This window comes from Pyxicephalus adspersus, chromosome 5, assembly GCF_032062135.1.
Source record: "Pyxicephalus adspersus chromosome 5, UCB_Pads_2.0, whole genome shotgun sequence".
Classification (NCBI taxonomy): Eukaryota; Metazoa; Chordata; class Amphibia; order Anura; family Pyxicephalidae; genus Pyxicephalus; species Pyxicephalus adspersus.
In genome coordinates, this window is record NC_092862.1 from 12379962 (window position 1) to 12401190 (window position 21229).

Consider the following 21229-nt stretch of genomic DNA (forward strand, 5'->3'; position numbering starts at 1 on the left):
GTCAAAATCTAGCTGTGTATGAGGAACAGGTCTAAAACTGAGGATTTCTTGCTACTCCTTTCAACTGTATTCTTCTTCCCCATACTGAAAAATGAAAGCTTGGGACAATGGATATAAGCAGAGGCTCTACTTTCTATTAGGGCACCTAGACCATGGACAAAGGTTTTAGACAATGTTAAAAATTCACAAAGGAAATCAATTTGACAAACACTTAAGCTGAAACACATTATCTATGAAAGAAGTCTTTCTTTTTCTAAATAAAATAAAGGCTTGGATTCCATCTAAACATGTTGTGCTGGTCATCCATTTTTAATTCATCATGAATGCCATGTTAGATCACCTATTGCATTATTTCTCACCTTTTCGAGCTCCACTAAGAAACTGTCCAAAGATTCGTCGGACAGTTTTCCCACTTCAAACATTGTCACAGCATGGCTCTTCAGGTTCTAATACACAGAAACAGAGGAAAAAAAAAAAAACGAAAGCTGAATATAACTAGTTCTTTCAGTGGTGATAGGGTGAAATACTGCTTTCCTAAAGTATAATACAGTTATATACACCTGTCCCTGATCCAGTAAAATATTGTTCACAAAGCCCACAGTGCCACTTACCAATTTTTGTTTTTTAACTGGGCTCTAAATAAGAGACAAATATCTCTGTAATAAAAACTAAAGCTGACAGAGAAGATGGGTGACACATTTAAAGGACATTACCGGTGACAGATTCCCCATCATCAGGAAGGCAGTGAGAGTTGAATCGAACAGGAAGGCAATACGTTTTGTGTGGCCACTGGTAAGGTTCAGGCTGCTCACGCTGGATGTGTCTGCTGTTAAAAAGTCACAAGAAGGAGCAGACAAAAAAAGAAAAAAAACACTTGTATTGAATTGTATTGTAACCCAAGATGTATACTGCAACATACAAGTCATTTATATGGGATAACAGGATTCGTTTTATTTTTTGTAGGCTTTTATGTACCCTATTTTTGCTGATTCTGCTCAAAACAAACGTCCTGTCCTAGGCTGTGTACACACATTCAATAATTGTCAATGGAAAGAATCTTTCACGACCCTTTTCAATGAGAAAAGACTGAACAAGCTCTGTACATACAGCGCCGTTCTGCTCTACAGAAAGGGGAGAGGGATGAATGACAAAATGGAACCCCGCTGAGCACTCCTCCCTTTACTTGTATTACGATCGTTTGCGGATCCACCAGGACAGATTTATGAACGACTATCAAAGGAGTGCCGTACACATGCCAGATTCTTGTCCGATACTATGCCTGAGACTATTATCGGTCAAGAATCATCTGACATGTGTACGTAGCCTTAGAATGACAACATTCATTCACTGTATTACGCCCATAGTGGAGCAGCATTGTCACCTTAGCACAGGTGTTAGGACTACACGAGAACTGGGAAGGCTTATAAAATGGTTTGATAATTCAGTTCAGCAATAGTATTTTAGATCAAAAGCCAGCAAGAAAAGTTCAAGAATCTTTATAAACTATCAGCTTCTGCAAAAAAATCACTGAATGAAGCAAACCGGTCGTTATCTGCATCTTGGATGAGTTAGGATAGCAAATTTTTCCACTGAAGGTCTTTTCCCCATTTAAAGAATGCAAACTTCATGTGTTTCCTTACCTTGGTCTTCCTGGCTTGTTGTATCCGTATCTGTGGCTGAGGATGCCAGATCTTGTACAGGACTTTTGCTATCTGTACTCTCCCACGACAAAAGCATCTTCTGTGAGTCTAAAGTAGTCCTGTGAATAAGAAAGAGCATGTTTTAAAGGTTATGACCTCGCTTAACAGACTTGGTATCAGTTCAGTAAACTGCTATGAATGGCTCATAGGGTTAGGCGAGTGTTCTAGAACAGCCCACAACAATTTATCAAATATCTCAATGCCTTTATTTGAGGTGAAGTTTACACTTTCAAGGAGTTCCACTAAACAACACTGTCATAGTGCAAGTAACTTTTCTTCTAATCTTTTATGAATCAAATTTTTTTTTACAATGCAATGTATTGGAAAATCTACTATTGGACTAGTAATCGGCTGGTTTACTTCATCAAATAGGCAGCTCATTGCTAAAAGCCAAATCAAAGTTGACACCCGGTGTAAAGTATGTAGCCAGCATCCCCGATATCTCCAGACTCAAAGATTTCTAAAATTAACAAAAGCATTTTTAAGCAGTGCAGGCTCTGACAATATTTATTTATTAGAACATATTATTAAATACCTTCTTTTGATGATATATTGGGGCAATTAAAGCTGCAAATATCAACCACGTCACTGTTGTTGGTTCAATGCCACCCTTTTCTCCGTCTCACAATTCGCCCAAGACTATGAAAAAGAGGCTTTAATAACCAACAAAGTGAAAAATTGGTTAAGCCAGAGCAACGGTCGCCAACCAGTGGTCCGCGACTCTGGCCAGTGAGCCCCCCAGGGAGGTCAGGAGAAGGACCCTGCTGAGAGGGCTCATCAGACAGAGCCACTGACCATGTTCTCGTATGGATCGCAGGCTCAGACCTGCGATAGGAGAGTGGGCGGTTCTGGCATCATGAAGTTACTCGGGAGGGAATTCATCTCCCTTTTGAGTGACACAAGGCTCCAGACGCATGCACGGTCCATAACCCGTAAATTTAGTGGTTCATGAGGTCCAAAAGGTTGGCGACTGAGCCGAAGTGAGTTACCAGAGAACTAGGTCTTTTTCAATTGGGACTCAGTAAGCTCTACAGGACATGCAGGAACTTGAGGGTGCAGACTATTAAAGGTCAATAAAATCACATCATATAAATCTTAGTCCACAAGTTTGCTATCAGAAATCAGAATTGGCAATGCAAATATATATGAGAAATATATCTGTGTAAATAGTGATATAATCAAGTACAGATCATCTCTGTACTATGCAACTATCAATTATATATAATAACAGTGTCCCTTCAAAAATAAGTGTATACAGGAAAAGAAAGGAAAAAGGCACAAGCAGAGTAAGATAAATGTGACAATAGTTACTTCAGTCTATTTACAGATGGGACGTTCCGCCAGGATCGGTGCAGCTGATCCGGATTTATCACTTGCCCCTTTTTAAGGGCGAACCCCAGGCGACAATACATGGAGACGGCATTCTAGAAATACAGAAAATCAACAGCATGTGTTTTACTCTCAAGAACTCAATCAACACTCAAGTTGTAAAGGGATCCTGTCAAGACAGATTTACTAATTTTGGGAAAAAGGAAACCCACTGTAATTGATGCTGCACAAGTATGATCTGCCTCATTAGTCTAGTGAGTTAGCCAGCATCTCGAATGTAACAGCCATTTAAAGTGTATCTAAACCTAAAATTAAAATATAATATGTATATAATGTATAATATGTAATGACTGTAGCATTTCAGCTTACTAGACCTTGGATATGGGTGGCTGCATTACACTCCTGATCCACGGGGACAATTCTCACAACTAATACACACTATTGTATCTATGCAGGTAAAGCGTTGTCATCAAAGTTTTGATTATCTAAGCAAAGGCAAGATCATAAAGACAAAAGCAATCCGATATTATTTATTCTTCACTCCTCCAATGACCTAGTATTGACTTCCTCACTCATAACCTCATCACATGCACAACTCCAAGACTTTTCTAGAGCTGCTCCGACTCTCTGGAATAGTCTTCCTCATCCTATTCGGCTTCCTCCTACTTTCTGCTCCTTTAACCCCCCCTGGAGTTCTAATTATGTCCGTATATTTATGTCAAAAGCATTACATTGCTTTGCGTGGAAATTTGTTGTTTAATATTTTAGGCCTGTAATTCTTAGGAATAACTCCAGGGTATCATAAAGTTAGAAACATAAATCATAAATTATAATATAATAAATAAAATAAACTTTATTAATAAATTAAAAAAAAAAAATATTTTGTCCAAACAAGGGTACAATAATAGGATAAACTGTTGGATTTATTATTTGGATTTATTTTATAAAGCTTTTTTACTGTGATCAATGTTTTAAAAGCAGATTACAATCGATCGAGCCCGGGGATGTGATGCAGAAGCCGGCCAGAGATCACCGAGGACACCGCTGCATCGAGGGGAGCAGGTAGTTTTCACCCCGAGCCCCACTTGGGAATACTGCTAAGGCGGGTAAAGGACCACTCTTCAAACTCATCTAACCGTCTTCTTCTGTCTTTTAAAACCCTCACTACTTCCTACCATTTCCTATCTCCTTTGCTATTGTGTGATACTTCCCTTACCTCCTAGAATGTAAGCTCCTTGGGCAAGGTCTTCTGCTCTTTCTGCGTTACTATCTGTATCTGTCTGTCATTTGCAAACCCTATTTAATGTACAGCGTAAAATGTTGGCACTAAATAAATCCTGTTTAATAATAATAATTAAGTGTCACCAAAGTAGCCAATGGCACTGAAAACAATGCAAACCGAAGTACAGCTAACCAGTATATAATGTAAAGGATATAAAACGGTTCAGGAATACAACAGCACATCTCAAGGTTATACTGTACAACACTTTGTATAACATTTAGAGCACAAACTAGATTATGAAAGCAAACATTTAATAGGTACCCCTGGTGTGAGCCAATAAACTGAATTAATCAAGCACCCCACTGATTTGGATACATTTATTCCAGTGCTGCCAGGAGAAGAAACCACAAAAGGTTACAATTTTTTTCCCTTGCTAGCCATAATAAAAATCTTGTGAAATCTTTCAGTTCCTCCCAAAAGCTGTTTGTGAATGAAACAGATCAAAGTTGGCGAAAAACCTTATTTCTAAATAAAAATAATTGCAAACCTTACCTTAACAAGAGACAAGTCTATCTCCAGGACATTTGCAAGCTGGAAAATAAACCGGAATGTACAATTAGAACAAAAACAGGTGCTAATGATTACCTAAAGTATAAACATAAATGCAACCTGTATTCATGGAATATATTTAACTACATGCAGTCTAGTATACTTGACTTGGTATCAGCCACTTTTAATCTCTATACTACAGATCTCAGACAATTGCAGGGGAAAGAAGCAGCAGCCAAATCAATTGTACAGCATTATCGACAGGCTTCAATGAAATGTACTGATAGCAGGAGAGAATAGTGACAGAGAAAAGAGTTTATCACTGTCCTGCTTCTCCATATATATATATATATATATATATATATATATATATATATATATATATATATAATCGTATGTATGTTTGTAGACTCATGTGAGTGCACCACTCATCTTTGTACAGCGCTGTGCTGTATGTGTGTATGTATGTACGTACGTACGTACGTATGTTCAACCATCACTCGAAAACGCATTTTTCAACCAAACCAAAAGACATTTCAACCAAACTTGCTAGACATATAACTGAGACTCATGTGAGTGCACCGCAGATCTTTGTACAGCTCTGTGATATATGTCAGAGGTATTTTTGCATCTATGTATGTATGTATGTATGTATTGCTCAGCACGGTGTGCCTTTTGCCTATATTTTGACATACTTTTTGGACTACAATATAGGATTGCAATAAATAAATACCCAGGCAAAGCAGGGTATTTAGTTAGTTGGCCAATAAAACAAAGCAAAATCAGGTTCCCTCAGTACTGTGTGTAAAAAGCAGGACTAGATGGCCAAAAAGGCAAATCTTTTGGTCAATTAAAAGGCTCCCATGAACATATGTCATTTGTGCATTTAGCTTTTTGCCTCTCTAATCTAAAGTTTTAGTTTTTTGGGGGGGAAAAACGCAATAGTCTTTCACGCTCTACATTTTTCACCCCAAAACCTAAGGGAGGTCTAGGAGCCGCACACTTTCAACGTTATCATAGAGCATAGCAACTAGCACAGCTTTCTACATGTATTTTGTATAACAGTTATCAATGGGTAGATATAGAAGCCCTGGCAAGACCCTCAATTACTTTTGAGGCAATCCCATAGGCAGCAGCCTTCCTTGGAGCTAAAATCCATTGCCCTTCACATTAATATTACCTGTCAGTTTGGGACTGGATAATGAAAAAACTGGATATCTGTTCGGTGCATGCTCCTCTGACTGCCTTGTGGGGAAACTCATAATTTATCCCTGGCCTAAACCCAAGACACTTTGTATGGTGGGTCAACAAATAGTTTTTACACGTAGCAGATTTAGCATTTGGGAGAACTATTCCTATGACACTTTGGTGGAGTCTCGAGAAATGCCCTGAGGGGAGTTTTTGCAGATACCACCAACTGTACTCTTTTGTGACATCCAAGCAAGCACAGAGTGTCCATCCATATAATATAATTCCTCTTGAAAGTCATGGAATTAAAGGTTTTAAAGGTCAAATGTCCACATTGTATTCAGCATTTACCTTTCTACATGAAGTCTAAAATTAATTTATGTTGCAGAGTGCAATACAAGGTGAAGACACGGTAATTGAAGCCTATGTCTGTAATGGAACTGGTCACCTTCTCATGTATCCAGTCAAATTTTTTTTTTTGTTTCATTTAGGAGATTTTACACTTTCTGTTCTGAAGATACAACAGGAAGTGAAAATAAATTACCAAAATGTGGGGAATCCCTCGTATACTGTATTGGACAATACAAAAGAGGAGTTCCTGTTGGAAGATTTCTCTTCACTGCCTGCTAGTGATGGATGCAACATGTAGAAATATTCCATGTCAAGAGAGGGTGATTTTCCCCAGTTGAGACATAGTAATAAAATCTTGACACAAGCTATTATCCTTCCCTGCATCATCTGATCAAATGACGGTGAAGATGTATTTTAAATCATGCAAATATTCCAAAGAAACTGTCATATTTACCTCGGCCACATTGGTATGTTCATCGATGGACACAAATATCTTATACAGAAGAGTTTCAAAATAATCTCCTTGGAGTCGGTTCATCACAAACCCTTCGAGAGGAGGCACTGAAAAGACATAATCAACTCTGAGTAAATATTTCCAGACAGACATGCACCAATTCACTTCATGAACCTAAAAGATTACAAGCTCTTTTGCTGGCAACAAGCAAACTCTAAGCAGTTATCGCTGGAGACAAGGGATACTTAGGGAGCCTACACAGACATAATAAAGCAATTTACAATACAGTAAGGCATAATTCTAGTAAAAAAAAAAAAAAAAAATAGGGTCACCTGTCATTTTTTTTCTAAACTCGGGAAATACTTTAAATGAATGGGCAGAATGACCCTTCCCCATAAGTCGGCGTCATTACGGCACAATAATATTTATAGTATAATGAAACAGTGCACAATGCTGTTGCTATTACATTAGTGCCGATCAGAAAGGGACAACCAGCAGCTGGAGAGGAGGCAAAGAAAATGATCTCTCAGTAAGTAACATTGATGGCCTGAAGAAGTCAAAAAGACTAATATGTGGGGGACCTAGCGGTAAATGGACCAAGTTGGATTTGGGTTTTTGCCACAGGTTTTGTGTGCTGGTACCCCTGAAGCCTGTGATCTTTCTAAGCCACCTGTTATAATTTAGCAATGTCTGCAGCGGATTAAAAGACGTGCATTCCTAAGAACTGTTCTTGAAATTCTTTACATTTTGCTGCAGTGCTACTAATAAACATGTCCAAAAAAAGATTTTTCTGTTCAAAATAATTATAATTTTATTCATACAAATAACCCCATTGGCAAAAAAAATAATAGTAATAATACAAATAAGGATATGTAAAGCAGTTAAAGCTGCCCTCCAGCTTCTCTTGGACTCAAATTGCTTGCTCTGAATTCAATGCACATGGTGAGTGTCTCAGATGCAGCCTGCCTCAATTTCTGACCCATGCATTTTTTCATAAATTTTAACTTTTGGGGGATGTTCAGCATTAATTTTGGTTTACAACAACAGATTCCAATTTTCAGGAAATGATGGATGTGTATAATGTAAAACACCCTGTCGGACCCTCCCACCAGCTATGCTCTTCCTGCAGAGAACAGAAAAGCACGAAGACCTGGGGAATTAAAATAGAATGTAATAAAAAGAGCAAGTTTTTATTTTTTTTCTTTAAATAGCAAATAAAGCAGATTAAACTTCAGATTTAAACAAAACTTGAACAAAACAAATAGAACTTTAAAAATGAAATTTTAAACCTCAGAGATTAACTAAAATGTCCATTGCATGCCAGAACGTCCCATACAATATCACATGTGACCTCATAAAGATCTTTTTGCTGAATGGCAAGCAGTTCCCAGATACAATTCAGAATCTGGTAGAAAGCCTTTCCTGAAGAGTTCTGTTAGGCTGTTATAGCCAAAACGAGATGAGGACAAATATTAAAGCCCGTTTGGAACAGGACGTTCAACAAGTTCAGATTAGTGTCCGTGTTCTTCCTGGCTCCTTTTAGCCAGGTGCACCACCCAGCACTTTTCAGTAACCACCCAGCTGTTTTTGGGTGATGACAGATGAGTTGGGTCACAATACAGGGGCTGCCACCCACCTACAATTTCTTCCCACCCAATTTCTGGGTTGAACACTGCGTGATGGCCATGTATTGTACTTACAGTACTAACGCATTATTACTATAAAGCTTCACAAGCATTTTACCACTTATAAAACAAATTGGCCACATGTTTCTAATAACTGGATCTCAAATTTGTTTCTTAAAGGGAAATTAGGTCTCAATAATTAAAAAAAAACATGGATAACTCTGGAAGTTAAATCTATTTTTATAAATGGTATTTATTTTTATTTTACGGTTTATGAATAGTAATTTCTAAGGTGTGCTGGCTTGTTTGACTCCATCATGTAAGTTTGCATTTTGCAGCACCACAAATTAGTATTGTTTACCAGGTTTCTTATTTTCATTTCCATGTTCTGGGATTTACACCTTTCTACACAAACTGGTAAACGTGTCAGCTCATGGTGGCAAATTAGTTCAAACTTCCAGGTAAAGGTGCATGAACTGGCAATTTGCTTTATTGTTGTTGCCATAGGAGAAGTTATTTGTTATTGTATTTCTCTTTTCCAGTTTCAATTCTCACCCCAGTCTCTCTATCCCCTGAGTAAGCCACTTATTTTAGGCAAAACGTGTCGGGAAAAATAGAGACAATTGAACTCCTTGAGTGTATCATTATCAAGCTTTATCTCATTCTTAGTTTCTATGATCATGTAATATATGTGTAAAGAACATTTGTTAAATGGTAATGATATACACACACACACACACACACACACACACACACACACACTATATATTAGTAAGAGAATATATTATTTATACAGAGGAAAAACAGAAATTCTTCTGATATGAATGAACACTTACCAGCTATACAACTGTCATCTGAGATTGGTACATCAAGATATATGAATCCTTTATTATAAAGACCTGAAAGAAAGCAAATTATGTTCATTAACTGCAAAGAAAATCAAGATTTAGGAAGGTTAGTGCAAAACTTCTTTAATGGAGCAACCAATGATGTGCCGATCATGTTTATTATACAAACCAATGCCATTGCAGGTCTTATGTTTCCCCAAAGTTAGAATATAAACTTCTAATTACTTGCTGCATGTATTAATGCCCAGTATTCATGTATTTGTGTCAAAGCGCTAGGCAAAAATACCTGTACCAGCCAATATTCAACAAATCCTATAATGATAGAAGTGTGAAGTATAATAGGAAAAAGAAAGTGACAATGATAGGATGATACAAAAATACATCATGGACAGCTGAACTGTTAAAGAAATCTCAACTTTTGTGGTGTATGATCCACCCCGTGTCTTCCTATTGTTGCTTTAATGGGACAGACGGTTTCATATGACTAGATTATGTAAAAACTCAGAAAGCTTCAGGCTATTAACATCTTTTACAGAAATATTGTAGATTTACAGATATTGTGCATACCAGATTGCTTTTATAACAATAAAATGAGACAGAAGAGACACTGGTGAAGGTAAGATGCTATAGATATGATTACAAAACCTTTGGCAAAAGCACAGTGGTAGGATACCCCCTTATTTCCTATTGAGCATAGAGGACAAGAAGTGAAAAAAATTACAAAAAAGGCCTTGCTTACGCCAAAAAGTTTTGTCCCCCCGCCCAAACACAAGAATTACTTTTTTTATACATTTATGGTGCCGATACTTACTATGAACAACATTGAACTCCAGAGAACCAGCCAGCTGAGGCCCGGAGTCAATGATCTTATCAATAGCTTTTTTCTCGGCTGTGCTACAGATCTAGAGAATAAATAGAATGAAAAATAAATTCAGGTCAAACCTGCACACATAAAATTAAGTGAAAGAAAAGTTATTTTCCAATCTTTAAATGATCTAATGTGTTTTCAGGGCATAAGCCCTATCCCCACTCTGCACACACCTCTCTGCTTGGTCTTCACAAAATACAGCGGTGTTGTGCTAATGAAATCATTGTGTCTGGAGTTGAGCTTTAGGCCATCCGTGGAGGTTACATGAGAGCTGATTGGGTAAAGCTGCGTACAGACATTACATTTCTGTCACTGGACACAATCTTTGTTAATTGTTTTAAGTGACATTACACATTGCTGTTTATTTTCATGAAGAGGGGAAGGGGAGGATGAGCATGAGGCATCATGTAATTTAGTAATCTGCCTGGTAGATCCCAAAAGGGAGGCATTGCTATACATTGCTATCCATATACTGGATATTCGTCTTTACGAAAACAAATTTTAATGCACTAGTATAATTGACATTCAAGGTACATTTTGGTGAAACCATTTGTGCCCCCCCCCCAATCAGCATGACTTCCCCTTGTTTATGTGGCAAGATAGTGGTAGCTTTTGCATGTGCAGGAAAAGGGGGGGTGATAACTAGGTCTCTAGGGACCGACTAGAGCAGTTTTCTTTAACAGAATCATACACCTATCTTTGCAGAAGTGTAAACCGACCACTAAAGCTATTGCCTTTAGCAAAAACCAAAAACTTTAACATAGGGGTCTGTACCTTGATGTCATCTTCTGTGATGTAGCCAGACTGTACCACCCACCAGGGCTCTATAGTTATCTCCACCGGCTTCACTGGCAGCAAGTCACGAGCAGTTTTCCTTCTGAAGAATTTCTATAGAGAGGGAGATATACAATGAATAGTTTAAAACCAACCTCATACTAACCAACCTGCAAAGTTTTCCTCCCACATTCCAAAAACACGAAGTAATGACATATGACTATGCTAGGGACATTAGATTGTAAGCTCCTTTGAGGGACAGCTAGTGACATGACTTTGGACTAATTGACCAAGAATGCCATATCACTCTGATACAAAATGGCAAAGTAGAGCCAAAATTTAGAATTGCTTATACCTACCATTTCTATCACTGCTCTGAAATTATCATCACTGCTGCTGTCCCCTGAAAATCCTAAGTCTTTTAGGCATTCATCAAATAGGAGCATGGAAGAGTTCACAGAACTATATTATCTGGTGATTGCTGGGAACATTGAATAAAGACTTTCTAGAGCTGCCCCAACTCTCTGGAACGGTCTTCCTCGTCTCATTCAGCTTGCTCCTACTTTCTGCTCATTTAAAAGAGAACTCAAAAAACATTCTTTCAAACTTGCCTACCTACCTGTCTTCTTCTGTCTTTTGAAACTGTCACTACTTCCCACCACTACATATCTTCCCTCCTATTGTGTGTTACTTCCCCCACCTCCTAGATTGTAAGCTCTTTGGGGCAGGCTCCCCTCTCCTCCTCCTGTGTCTGTATTCGTCTGCATTCATCTGTATTCATCTGTATTCATTTGCAACCCCTATTTAATGTACAGTGCTGCAGAACATGTTGGTGCTATATAAATCCTGTTTATTAATAATAATCTAAATATTAATAAAAAGTACAAGTTAGGGTGTGTTTACTACTACTTAATAAAAACCAGTGGCATTTCCATACAAACTGTTTGCAACTAACACAGTTCAGTAGTATATAGCAAAAAGCATACATTTTACCTTTGATGATCTACATTGGTTCATCAGGTCTATGTACTGGTTTCTTCCAATACCAAGAAGCCTAAGACCTTAGTGAAAAAGAACAATGAAATAAAAAAAAAAAAAAGTTAATTTAAAAACTTCTTTAATCAAGTCATTACATAATCTGCTATTCAAAATGTGATGTGAGTATTCGGTTGTAGCGAATACTGTGATATACTGTGTAACAGAGGTCTGGCATATTAGTTTTGCATACCTGAAACACTACACTGCCAGTTAGGCATTACTTGCTTTGCTTGATGATAGAAGGATATTGACACTACTATAAACACTGTGAAGGTCAATGGCTCTACTGATCAGCTCTCAACAGAACATATGAAGCCCTGCTGGAACTGGAGCAGTTCCAAACATTTGACTTTGGTCTTTGCTGACCAAGTCCTTGAATAGGAAACCCTGGATATGGCTAGGCTACGTACACAGATTAGACTTTTGTCGTTGGAAAGGAACAAGCATACAGCATATACAGCACCGTTCTGCTCTATGGAGAGCGGAGGGGAGGGAGAGGGCGAAAGGGGGAACGAACGACACCCTGCTGCGCTCTCTCTTTACTTGCATTGCGGTCGTTCGTGGATCCGCCTGGACAGATCCATGAATGACGCCAGACAGCCAATGTACACACTTCATATTCTCGTCCGATACCAGCCCTAAAGCGATAACACTGGGGAACGCATTTTTTGTCGAGTTAGATCTTACACCTGTTTTTTACTAATTTTTGGGTGGTGAATCCAGAAATGACCCCAGTTTTTTGCTATCACATCCGGTTTTTACGATACAGGGTACCCTCCATTTTTGTCAAAAGACATACAAATTTTACATACAATGAAATAATAACTTGAATGTACTGTTTATTTAAATTTCTTTTTGTTGATACAAAAGATTTATTGTTACTCTATGACATTTTTTTTTTTTACAGTAAAACATTTGAAAATTATTCGGGTAAGCGGTTAAGGTAAAAAATTACGCTTATAGCTTTTCCTGCAGTGTTCAGAGTTAGGACAATCCTGCCGGATGCTCCAACAATAGTCAGCCATCATATGTACATCCCATCTATCCTGGTACCGTCCTTTTTTGACCTTCAAATCTTGGTGGAATTGTTCACCTTGCTCAACCACTGACTGCACCAAGGTTTTCCGGGAAGTTAGAAAGATGGCTATGCAGAAAATGCACCTTGATGCTCATATTGCAACCAAGCATTTTGGATCTCTCCCAAGAGTTTCTGGACAATTTCTGTGTAATTATTTGCTTGTGTGTTTTCAAGAATGTCCTTGATAGTTATCATCTTTTCGACTTGTGACATTGTCCTGATGAAATGTTCATCTTTGATGAGCTGCCGATTCTGTAGACCATCAAACACACCGTTTTTCTCACGCAGTCTTCATGCTAGAAGATCTAAAGCCTTCTTCGATAGTCCCAAATCATGTGCCAAATCACTCAACTCATGCTGATCCAATCCCTTATGAACAGAGTCCTCTTCACTTTCAAACTCTTCCATCATTGTTGTCACCTAGTTCATCACCATAATCATGTTCTTCAGGAGAGGGTAGTGTAACGAAAACCGGCACCACGATTTAATCTGAATGAGCCATTGGGCGTATAGCTGATGGTAGACTAGGATACTCTAGGTTACATTTATTTGTCTTGTTATATCCTGAAGTTTTCACTATACAAAAGTAACAGTCACTGAAATTATCTCCTGGCTTTTGCCAAACCATAGGTTTACCAAATGGTATCTTATCACGTGTTCCCTTTGTCCACATCCGGAAACCCTGTTTCCACACCTTATGAGGGGCCCAAGACTTATCTTGATCACCAAGTTTAACTTTGAAATATGGCAATTAGGCATGGGAATGGTGAAACTGCCAGATATAACAAAATGAATAAGGGTTGATTAGGCACTTATGACGAGAAACAGCGGAGCCAGACATGATCTGAAAGAAAAGAAAATACGTAAGTAGAAAAAATAAGTTTTGCTTATTCACCACGTAGAGCAGCGCACAACCTCTGACCACACTGTCTTGCATGTAAAAAACCTATACAAATCCACGCTACAGTAATCGCAATAATAAATGCGGTAGAGAAAAAACCTGATGTGCTAAAAGAAAACGAACTGCACTTTTAGAATCAGCATACCTATTTTAGTGTAAATAAGCTTAAAAATTGAAGTCAACAAAAAAGTTGTTCAAAATTGCTCCCCGGTGTAATCAGACGAGAATAATCTGACGTGTGTACGTAGCCTTATCCATAGGTGCTCCTTTATTATATATGGGCTGGACATTTGGGTCATCACTTACAATGCAGTATTATTGGTTGAATGTTCATTTTTTCTAAGGTTCCATTAAAAAGCAGTTTCAGTTAAAGTAAGGCAAGTACAACTTCTTTTTACTGGAACGCTAGACGAGGATTTAACCCTTGACATTTAGCGATAACACCACTGGAAGGATAACTTTTGATTTTAACCAGAGTTCAAGCATTAAAGCTTCAGGGTAAGGGCAGAGATTTTAGGCGTTTGTGGTAACTGACAGGCGTGACCGCATATCATTTCCTCCTAAATTTCACTTTTTTTTTTTTGTTGCACTGCAAAAGCACTTCTTCCGTAAAAGACAATGCTGTGAAAAAAACATTTATAATGGTTGCATGAGCTTCCCTTTTTTAGCAAAGAAAAATGACTCAGTACATCAAATAAAGCAGTCAAATCTAAAACAAAGACCTGGGAAATATTAGAACCAATGTTAGACTTTTATTGCTGATCAAGAACACATTCTAGTGAAGTAAGGAAGGGCTTAAATGTCTGAGAATGATTTTATTTCTGTCCAGCTACCTGTCCTGGTAGCAACTCAAACTACAGGGACTGAAAGAAAGATTTGATGTGCGGTCATGCTACACCCAACCTTATTCTACCCAAAACTACATCCACTGATATTCACTTTTGCAGCTGTGTCCTGATAGGACATTGTCTCTTCCAACACATGGCAGTAAATGGGCCTAGTAAGTGATCCCTGGGAGCAAGCACAGCATTGTGGAGGGATGTCAATACTCAGAGTAAGATGCTAGAATGTCAAAACTGCATCATGGTGGGATGATATATTCCTCAATATTCCTCAGCACCCAAAACAATTAGCAAAGATAGAGAAAGAGGCAACAGGACAGGCTTGGCTCGTCAATGGGTTTAGGGCAACTTTATACAAACAAGTCTCTAATATGTTTTGGTGGTTCTTCATCCAGCTACTTACTCTTACTGTAGACTGGTGTATTCTTTCTACCCATACCACCTTATACCAAACACTCCATCCATCGAAAGCCTTTCTCTCCCAATCCTTACATCCTAATCTCCAATGAGGAGGACCAACAAAGCCTCTGAAATGTGCTTGAACTTGTTTGTAATTATAACCAGTACTATCAATAAGGAATCCACTGGACATTTGGAATCAGTGTGTTCTTTTTACCAAAGTGATTTATCTGAAAGGCATTGTTGTAACTATTGTTTATATATGTATTTATATAGCACCTATATAATACACAGAGCTTCATAGTCCATAGTCATGTAACTAACTGTGCCTCAAAGGAGCTCACAATCTAATGTACCTACCAAAGTCAAATTTTTCTAATACAGTCGAAGGTCAATTTGGGGGAAGCCAATTAACACATCTGCATGTTTTTGGGATGTGGGGAGAAACCCGAGTACCCGGAGGAAACCCGAACAAACACAGGGAGAACCTGCAAAACTCCATGCAGATAGTGCCCTGACCAAGATTTGAACCTGAGAACCAGCGCTGCAAAGGCCAGAGTGTTAACCTCTGAGCCAGGTTAGCAAGCTTTTTTTAAATATCAAAATTGTAGCAACGGCACTGGAAAAGGATATTAGCAGAAATTCTGTATTGGACACTAAAACATGGCAGTGCCATTTCCCATTCCTACTTAAAAAAGATTTACTGTTGTCTAATTTCCTGTTTGCAAGTTTCATCACCTGGGCAAACTTTGCAGGACCTCACGAAAAACAGATGAATGTTAGTGGGATCAAAATGCTGCTTTTGTGATCAAAGCATTACAGGAAATGTTCAAGTCTGAAACCTTTTTTTTTTTTTTTTTTTTGGTTTTACTAAATAAGAAAAATCATTTATAGTCCAAAGTGCTGTACTTACAATCTGCGGCAGTAAAGTTTGGCAGGGAATCGTAACTTTTTTCACTGTTCATAATGTCCTGTAAAGCAGGAAAAAAAATATTACCTGTGGCTTGAATAATAACAAATCTATAACAGTCAAATAAAAGGATACGTGACCCAAATTATCTAAGCAATTTAAACCAACTATTCACTATTCACCAAACTAAGGATATTAAAACATATAAACCTGATAACATAAATGTCATTTATGTAAAAGCCCATATACAAGCCACAATTCTACTAAGTATAATGTTATGTGGTCATTTAAATGTAGAACACATGCGGAGACATTTATTATTTATTCCATTAAATACTTTTAAAAGTAAAATGTGTTGCCAAATAGCACACGTCAAACACTTCACAATGTTTCCATATCTAATAAAAGTAGCCTGGCTATATTAGAGAGACATCCATACCTCCATTATCCCTATATAGTAAGAAAAGGGGGTTATCCGGAGACCCTTCACCATGATGTCAGACAAATGGTAGGGATACAGCATTAAATGCTCCCGGCTGTATTTCAGGAGTTCTTCATAATATTTCCGCTCATCTTTCTTCACTTGTTTCACTGTAAACACAGAAAAAAAAAATAATGCAATGAATTATTACAATTATAGAACAGTGTTATATGTTGAATGAGAGTGTGAACAGTTCCCAATAACATTTAATTGTGTGGTGGGGGTTCTGGCTAATAATTCACCTGACCTATCTGTGTTCCTAAAACCCCGCCAGTCAGGCCTTTAGGTTGCTTTTATGTGCTCCATGTCCAGATGAGATGTTGATTTCCCCTTTGAGGAAGTGAACACCAATAGGGAGGGTGGCAGATGTAGTTTGGTGTGTGTATGTATGCAAAGGGTTCAAGTCAGGACTCTTGCTGGGCCAGTCTATGACATTTGCACAGTTGTCCATTAGTCACCCCTGTGTTTTTGGTTATTGTCATGTTGGAAGGTGACCCTTGTTCCAGTCTGAGGTCCTGAGCACTGACTTTCATTGAGAATATGCCTGTACTTCATCTTTCCCTCAACCCTGATCAGTCTCACAGTCCATGCTGCTAAAAAACACCCCAACAGCATGATGCTGCCACCACCATGCTTCACTATTGGGATGGTATTGGGCAGGTGATGAGTGATTCCAGGTTTCCTCAAGACATAACCTTTAGAATTGAGGCCAAACAGTTCAATCTTGGTTTCCTTAGACCAGAGAATCCTGTTCCTCACAGTCAGAGTCCTTTAGGTGCTTTTCTGCAAACTACAAGTGGTCTTTCATGTGTTTTGTACTGAGGAGAGGCCTTCATCGATCCGCTCTTCCACAAAGGCCAGATCGGTAGAGGGCTGCAGTTATGTTGTCCTTCTGGAACTTCTCCACACAGGATTTCTGGAGCTCAAAGAGACCAAGTGGTTTTTGATAACCTTGAGGACCAGCTCTTAGAAAACTCCTAGTTGTGCCAAACTTCTTCCCTTCAAGGGGGCCACGGCACTCTTGAGAACCTTTAGTGCAGCATTTTTTTGCACTCCCCCAAGATCTGTGCTTTGCAGCAATCATGCTTGAGCTCAGCAGTTCCTTAGACCTTGTCAGTGTTAAAAAAAATTTTGGAAGCCCCTGTATTGTGACCTAACTCTTCAGTAACCACCCAAAACAGCCGGGTGGTTACTGGAAAGTGCCAGGTGGTGAGCCCAGCTAAAAAGGGCTGGGGAGAACACTGCTTATGGCTTAAATTTTGCCCTGATATGCATTGTCAGCTGTAAGGTCTTTCCAAATCATTCCCAATGAACTTTATTTACCACAGGTGAATTCCAAACAGGCTTCAACATAACAGAAACAAGTTAAGGGGGTCTGAATATGTTCTGAAGCCACTGTATATCTACACAGGACTCACAGAACATTATGTTTAGCAGTGTTGTTTCTTTACAGACACTATGCCTATGGCTGATACTTAGCATACAGCTGTACTGGAGGGAGAGGAGTAACTGGTCCGACTAATTCGTTTGTGTGTATACTTAAGCTTGTAGACTGTCTAAATAACTGGGGGTATTCACATATCCTTGTTCAATCGCGGGCACCACCATCTTTTCCCTTGTCTCTGTATCCTAATCTTAGGCCATCTTGATCGGCCAGGATTGGGTGATGTAACTCAAGCATGAGCAGTTCAGCGGATTTTGACTACTGGGTGGCAATCAGGCAGCTAAAAAAACGTATTACATAGCCTGTCTCTTTCTTCAATAAGGATGTCAAATTTTTAAAGAGAAACTTTAGTTAATGCATAGCTACTATACATTCCATTTGCAAAACTGTTATTTTCTTATATAAGTCATTAAAGGGTTTCTTTAAGGAACAAGCGGTGGGTCAAGCAACAACTTTCTAAAAATAAGCACAAAGGCAGCACAGATTTAGAAGCTTATCTATCTGATTTAAAGTCTTCAACTAATGTTTAACAAACCTCTGTGCGGGCTGCAAATAAAAACAGAACCGATATTGAGCAATCTTTGTCTCCGACTTTACATATCCCCATCCCCAGTAACGCACCAATAGCAACAATCCAGCTGTTCAGGAACTACAAAACTGCTACTCATTGTAGTTCTGCAACCAAATCCATTACAATAGGTTGTCTGTGCCAAGGGTAAATGATACAGAAGCAGATTCATGTATAGCACTGTGATCATCACCCCCACCGCTCCATAGCTTGCTGCATGGTCTTTCCCCAAGGCATTCAGAAATTTAGCATTAAAACAACAATGTTTTCTTCATTAGAGGCCCAGCATAGAGCAGGCAGAAAATACAGCTTAATTGTCTGGCAACAAAAACAGAATCCCTGCAGCTCCTCTAATAGTTTAGAACATAATCCCCAGGCAGGTGGTATAATAAATGTGTTTTCAGTAGGCTGATAGAAAGGGCTGATCAGAAAGGAAGGAATACTGGGTGCTACTATGCACTATGGACTCCAGCTGAAAGACGGCACATGTTTTGCTGGTGACACCGAGTCTGCAGGTGTTGATTCATTTGATTTTTTTATGTAAGGAAACATTTACAAATCATTGCTATTACAGCAATGTGTGGCTTTGATATAATAAGTCTTGTAAGAAGTCTTGGATATAAAAAGGATGGTACGAACCCCTCTCATGACTTCATTTTGTTCAGGAGACAGCAACGTTGTCACCAGATCAGGAAGCTAGGACATCATGTCAATAAAAAATACATTGACTGGTAAAGGATCAGACCACAGGTAACTTCCAGAATTCTGCATCCCATTGAGGATCTCCTTTTGCTTTCTGCCATGATGGCAACGTTATTATCAGAACATCTAACCAATGCTTACAGACTGCAAATAAAAAAGCCAGATCCAGTTTCAGTAAATTTGCTCTGCTAAAACACTGTTAAGTGCCCACAAAAAAAGTGGTTTTGGAAAATAAAGGGCTGAAGTTGAATTTCAGCCAAATCTAAATATATTCCCAAACCATATGTTGTACACTTTGCTTTTCAGGGCTTGGTCCCTTTACCACCATGATTTAGGGGCCTGGCAAGAATAGGTCTTCATGGTACTCTAGGAAAACGGAGCTTAGGAGTCCTGTGGGTCATTGGGTTAAATAAATGGGACCCAGGCATGGGACCCTCGGATTATTGTACTGGTCATTCATGGGCCTTTAATACATCAGGGTGAAAAGGCTCTTCCCATTTGATCTGCTAGACAAGGTATTGAGTCATTACATTTTTTGCATGCTTGGAATACATCTACAGATCAAGGTCTTCATGTTTCATTTAAGGTTGATGATGGTTATCCCTAAATCAGTGTAGATCACCTGAGGAGTGCAGCGTGGATATAGCTTCCTCTGCAGCTAATATCTTCAACTAAGACAAATGAAAAATGGAAGAATGAACTTGGCAGAAGGCCTCCAAACAGAATCTGTAACTAGTGTTCAGAGAGTTTAGCAACCTCCTTTGGTCTGGTGGTTTTCTTGGAGTATGAAACAGGTTTGCTTTCACCTCTTGGGTTGTTTTAGTCATTCTTAGCAGGAAGACAAACACATGGCATTGAGACAAAGAAATTAAGTACATCAGGGATAATTAATCCAAGGTTTCTATACAGAGAAGTATAGAAGTATAGATTGTGTACTAAACTTCCAACACTGAGATCTATTGGCCTGCAAAGGCTTCCATATATAAAAGTAGGTCTGCCAGACACAGGGGTCCCATTGATGCAATATGACTTCATATCTGATATAGGAGATACTGTCAGATATGAGATATAGGAGATACTGTCAGAGATGAGAATATTTCTTTACAGAAAAAAGAAATGTCAGATAAGAATGCTGCAGTGGTGGCAATGGAGACAGTAGACAAAAGCAGTCTGCTTGTCTGGAGTACTGAGAAAAGTATGAAGCACTCACAACGTTCAAAGCAGTAAAGTAAACACAGCCTGCCCTTGAACATATTGATTCAGGCATGACACAAACCTGTACAGGGGACAAAGCTGAGCACAATTCCAGACACTATAAGATGGCAGATTGTACATTTCATATTACAGAAAGCCCGCTGAAAGCTGTCTGGAGCAACCCACAATAATATGAGAATAAGTAGACATGCCTACTTCTATGCCTTTAATGTCAGCTCTGCGCACCTAAGCGATTTGATTCTAGAAACAAGTATTGTAATGTGGTCGGCCACATGGGCGCTGTTAGGAGACAGACTGTAACATAAAATGCACGAGCTGGTACATGATGGTTCCTACAATTTGGCTTCATCTGGAAAGTAGGTGGCTGCCTGAAATGTTCTGTGACAGAGTGGAACAAGAGTTTTACTTGGAAAAACTGGCAATTAGGCAGGTTTTTATTGCCAAATGGGACAGGCGATGTCCCTTCTGCAATAACAGTTCTTACCTACCTTGTCCAGCTGTCACATTCCACTGAGCTGCACAGGCACAGTTAAGTGTTTGTTACCAGGCATACCTGGCAATCCTGACTTCTTCTCTCATGTGTGCCGGGAATAAACTCCATTGCACCTGCGTGGCAATAATGTCATCCTGGCCCAGCCAATCAAGATGGCCAAAGATCGTCTTTAGGAGGAAAATAAAGAAGATGGAAGCAACATGCAATGGAGCAGAGTATCACAGATTTAGCTCCGCTTTATTTAATAAGG

General features: G+C 38.8%; 1 protein-coding gene across 3 annotated transcripts in view; it reads right to left on the reverse strand.

Moving 5' to 3' along the window:
- The window catches only part of FAM91A1 (family with sequence similarity 91 member A1), a 40426-nt gene that overhangs the window by 12294 nt on the left and 6903 nt on the right, over window positions 1-21229 (reverse strand). For 2 of the 3 annotated variants that reach the window (XM_072410663.1, XM_072410665.1), the window contains exons 3-14: window positions 16516-16667; window positions 16080-16137; window positions 11902-11969; window positions 10909-11022; window positions 10078-10168; window positions 9255-9317; window positions 6794-6900; window positions 4804-4842; window positions 3012-3124; window positions 1641-1759; window positions 714-826; window positions 360-446 (exon numbers count right to left, since the gene is read on the reverse strand). In XM_072410663.1, coding sequence (XP_072266764.1) covers window positions 360-446; window positions 714-826; window positions 1641-1759; window positions 3012-3124; window positions 4804-4842; window positions 6794-6900; window positions 9255-9317; window positions 10078-10168; window positions 10909-11022; window positions 11902-11969; window positions 16080-16137; window positions 16516-16667 — 1124 coding nt within the window. The remainder of the gene's footprint in view (window positions 1-359; window positions 447-713; window positions 827-1640; window positions 1760-3011; window positions 3125-4803; window positions 4843-6793; window positions 6901-9254; window positions 9318-10077; window positions 10169-10908; window positions 11023-11901; window positions 11970-16079; window positions 16138-16515; window positions 16668-21229) is intronic. The other variant, XM_072410664.1, reaches the window with a different exon arrangement.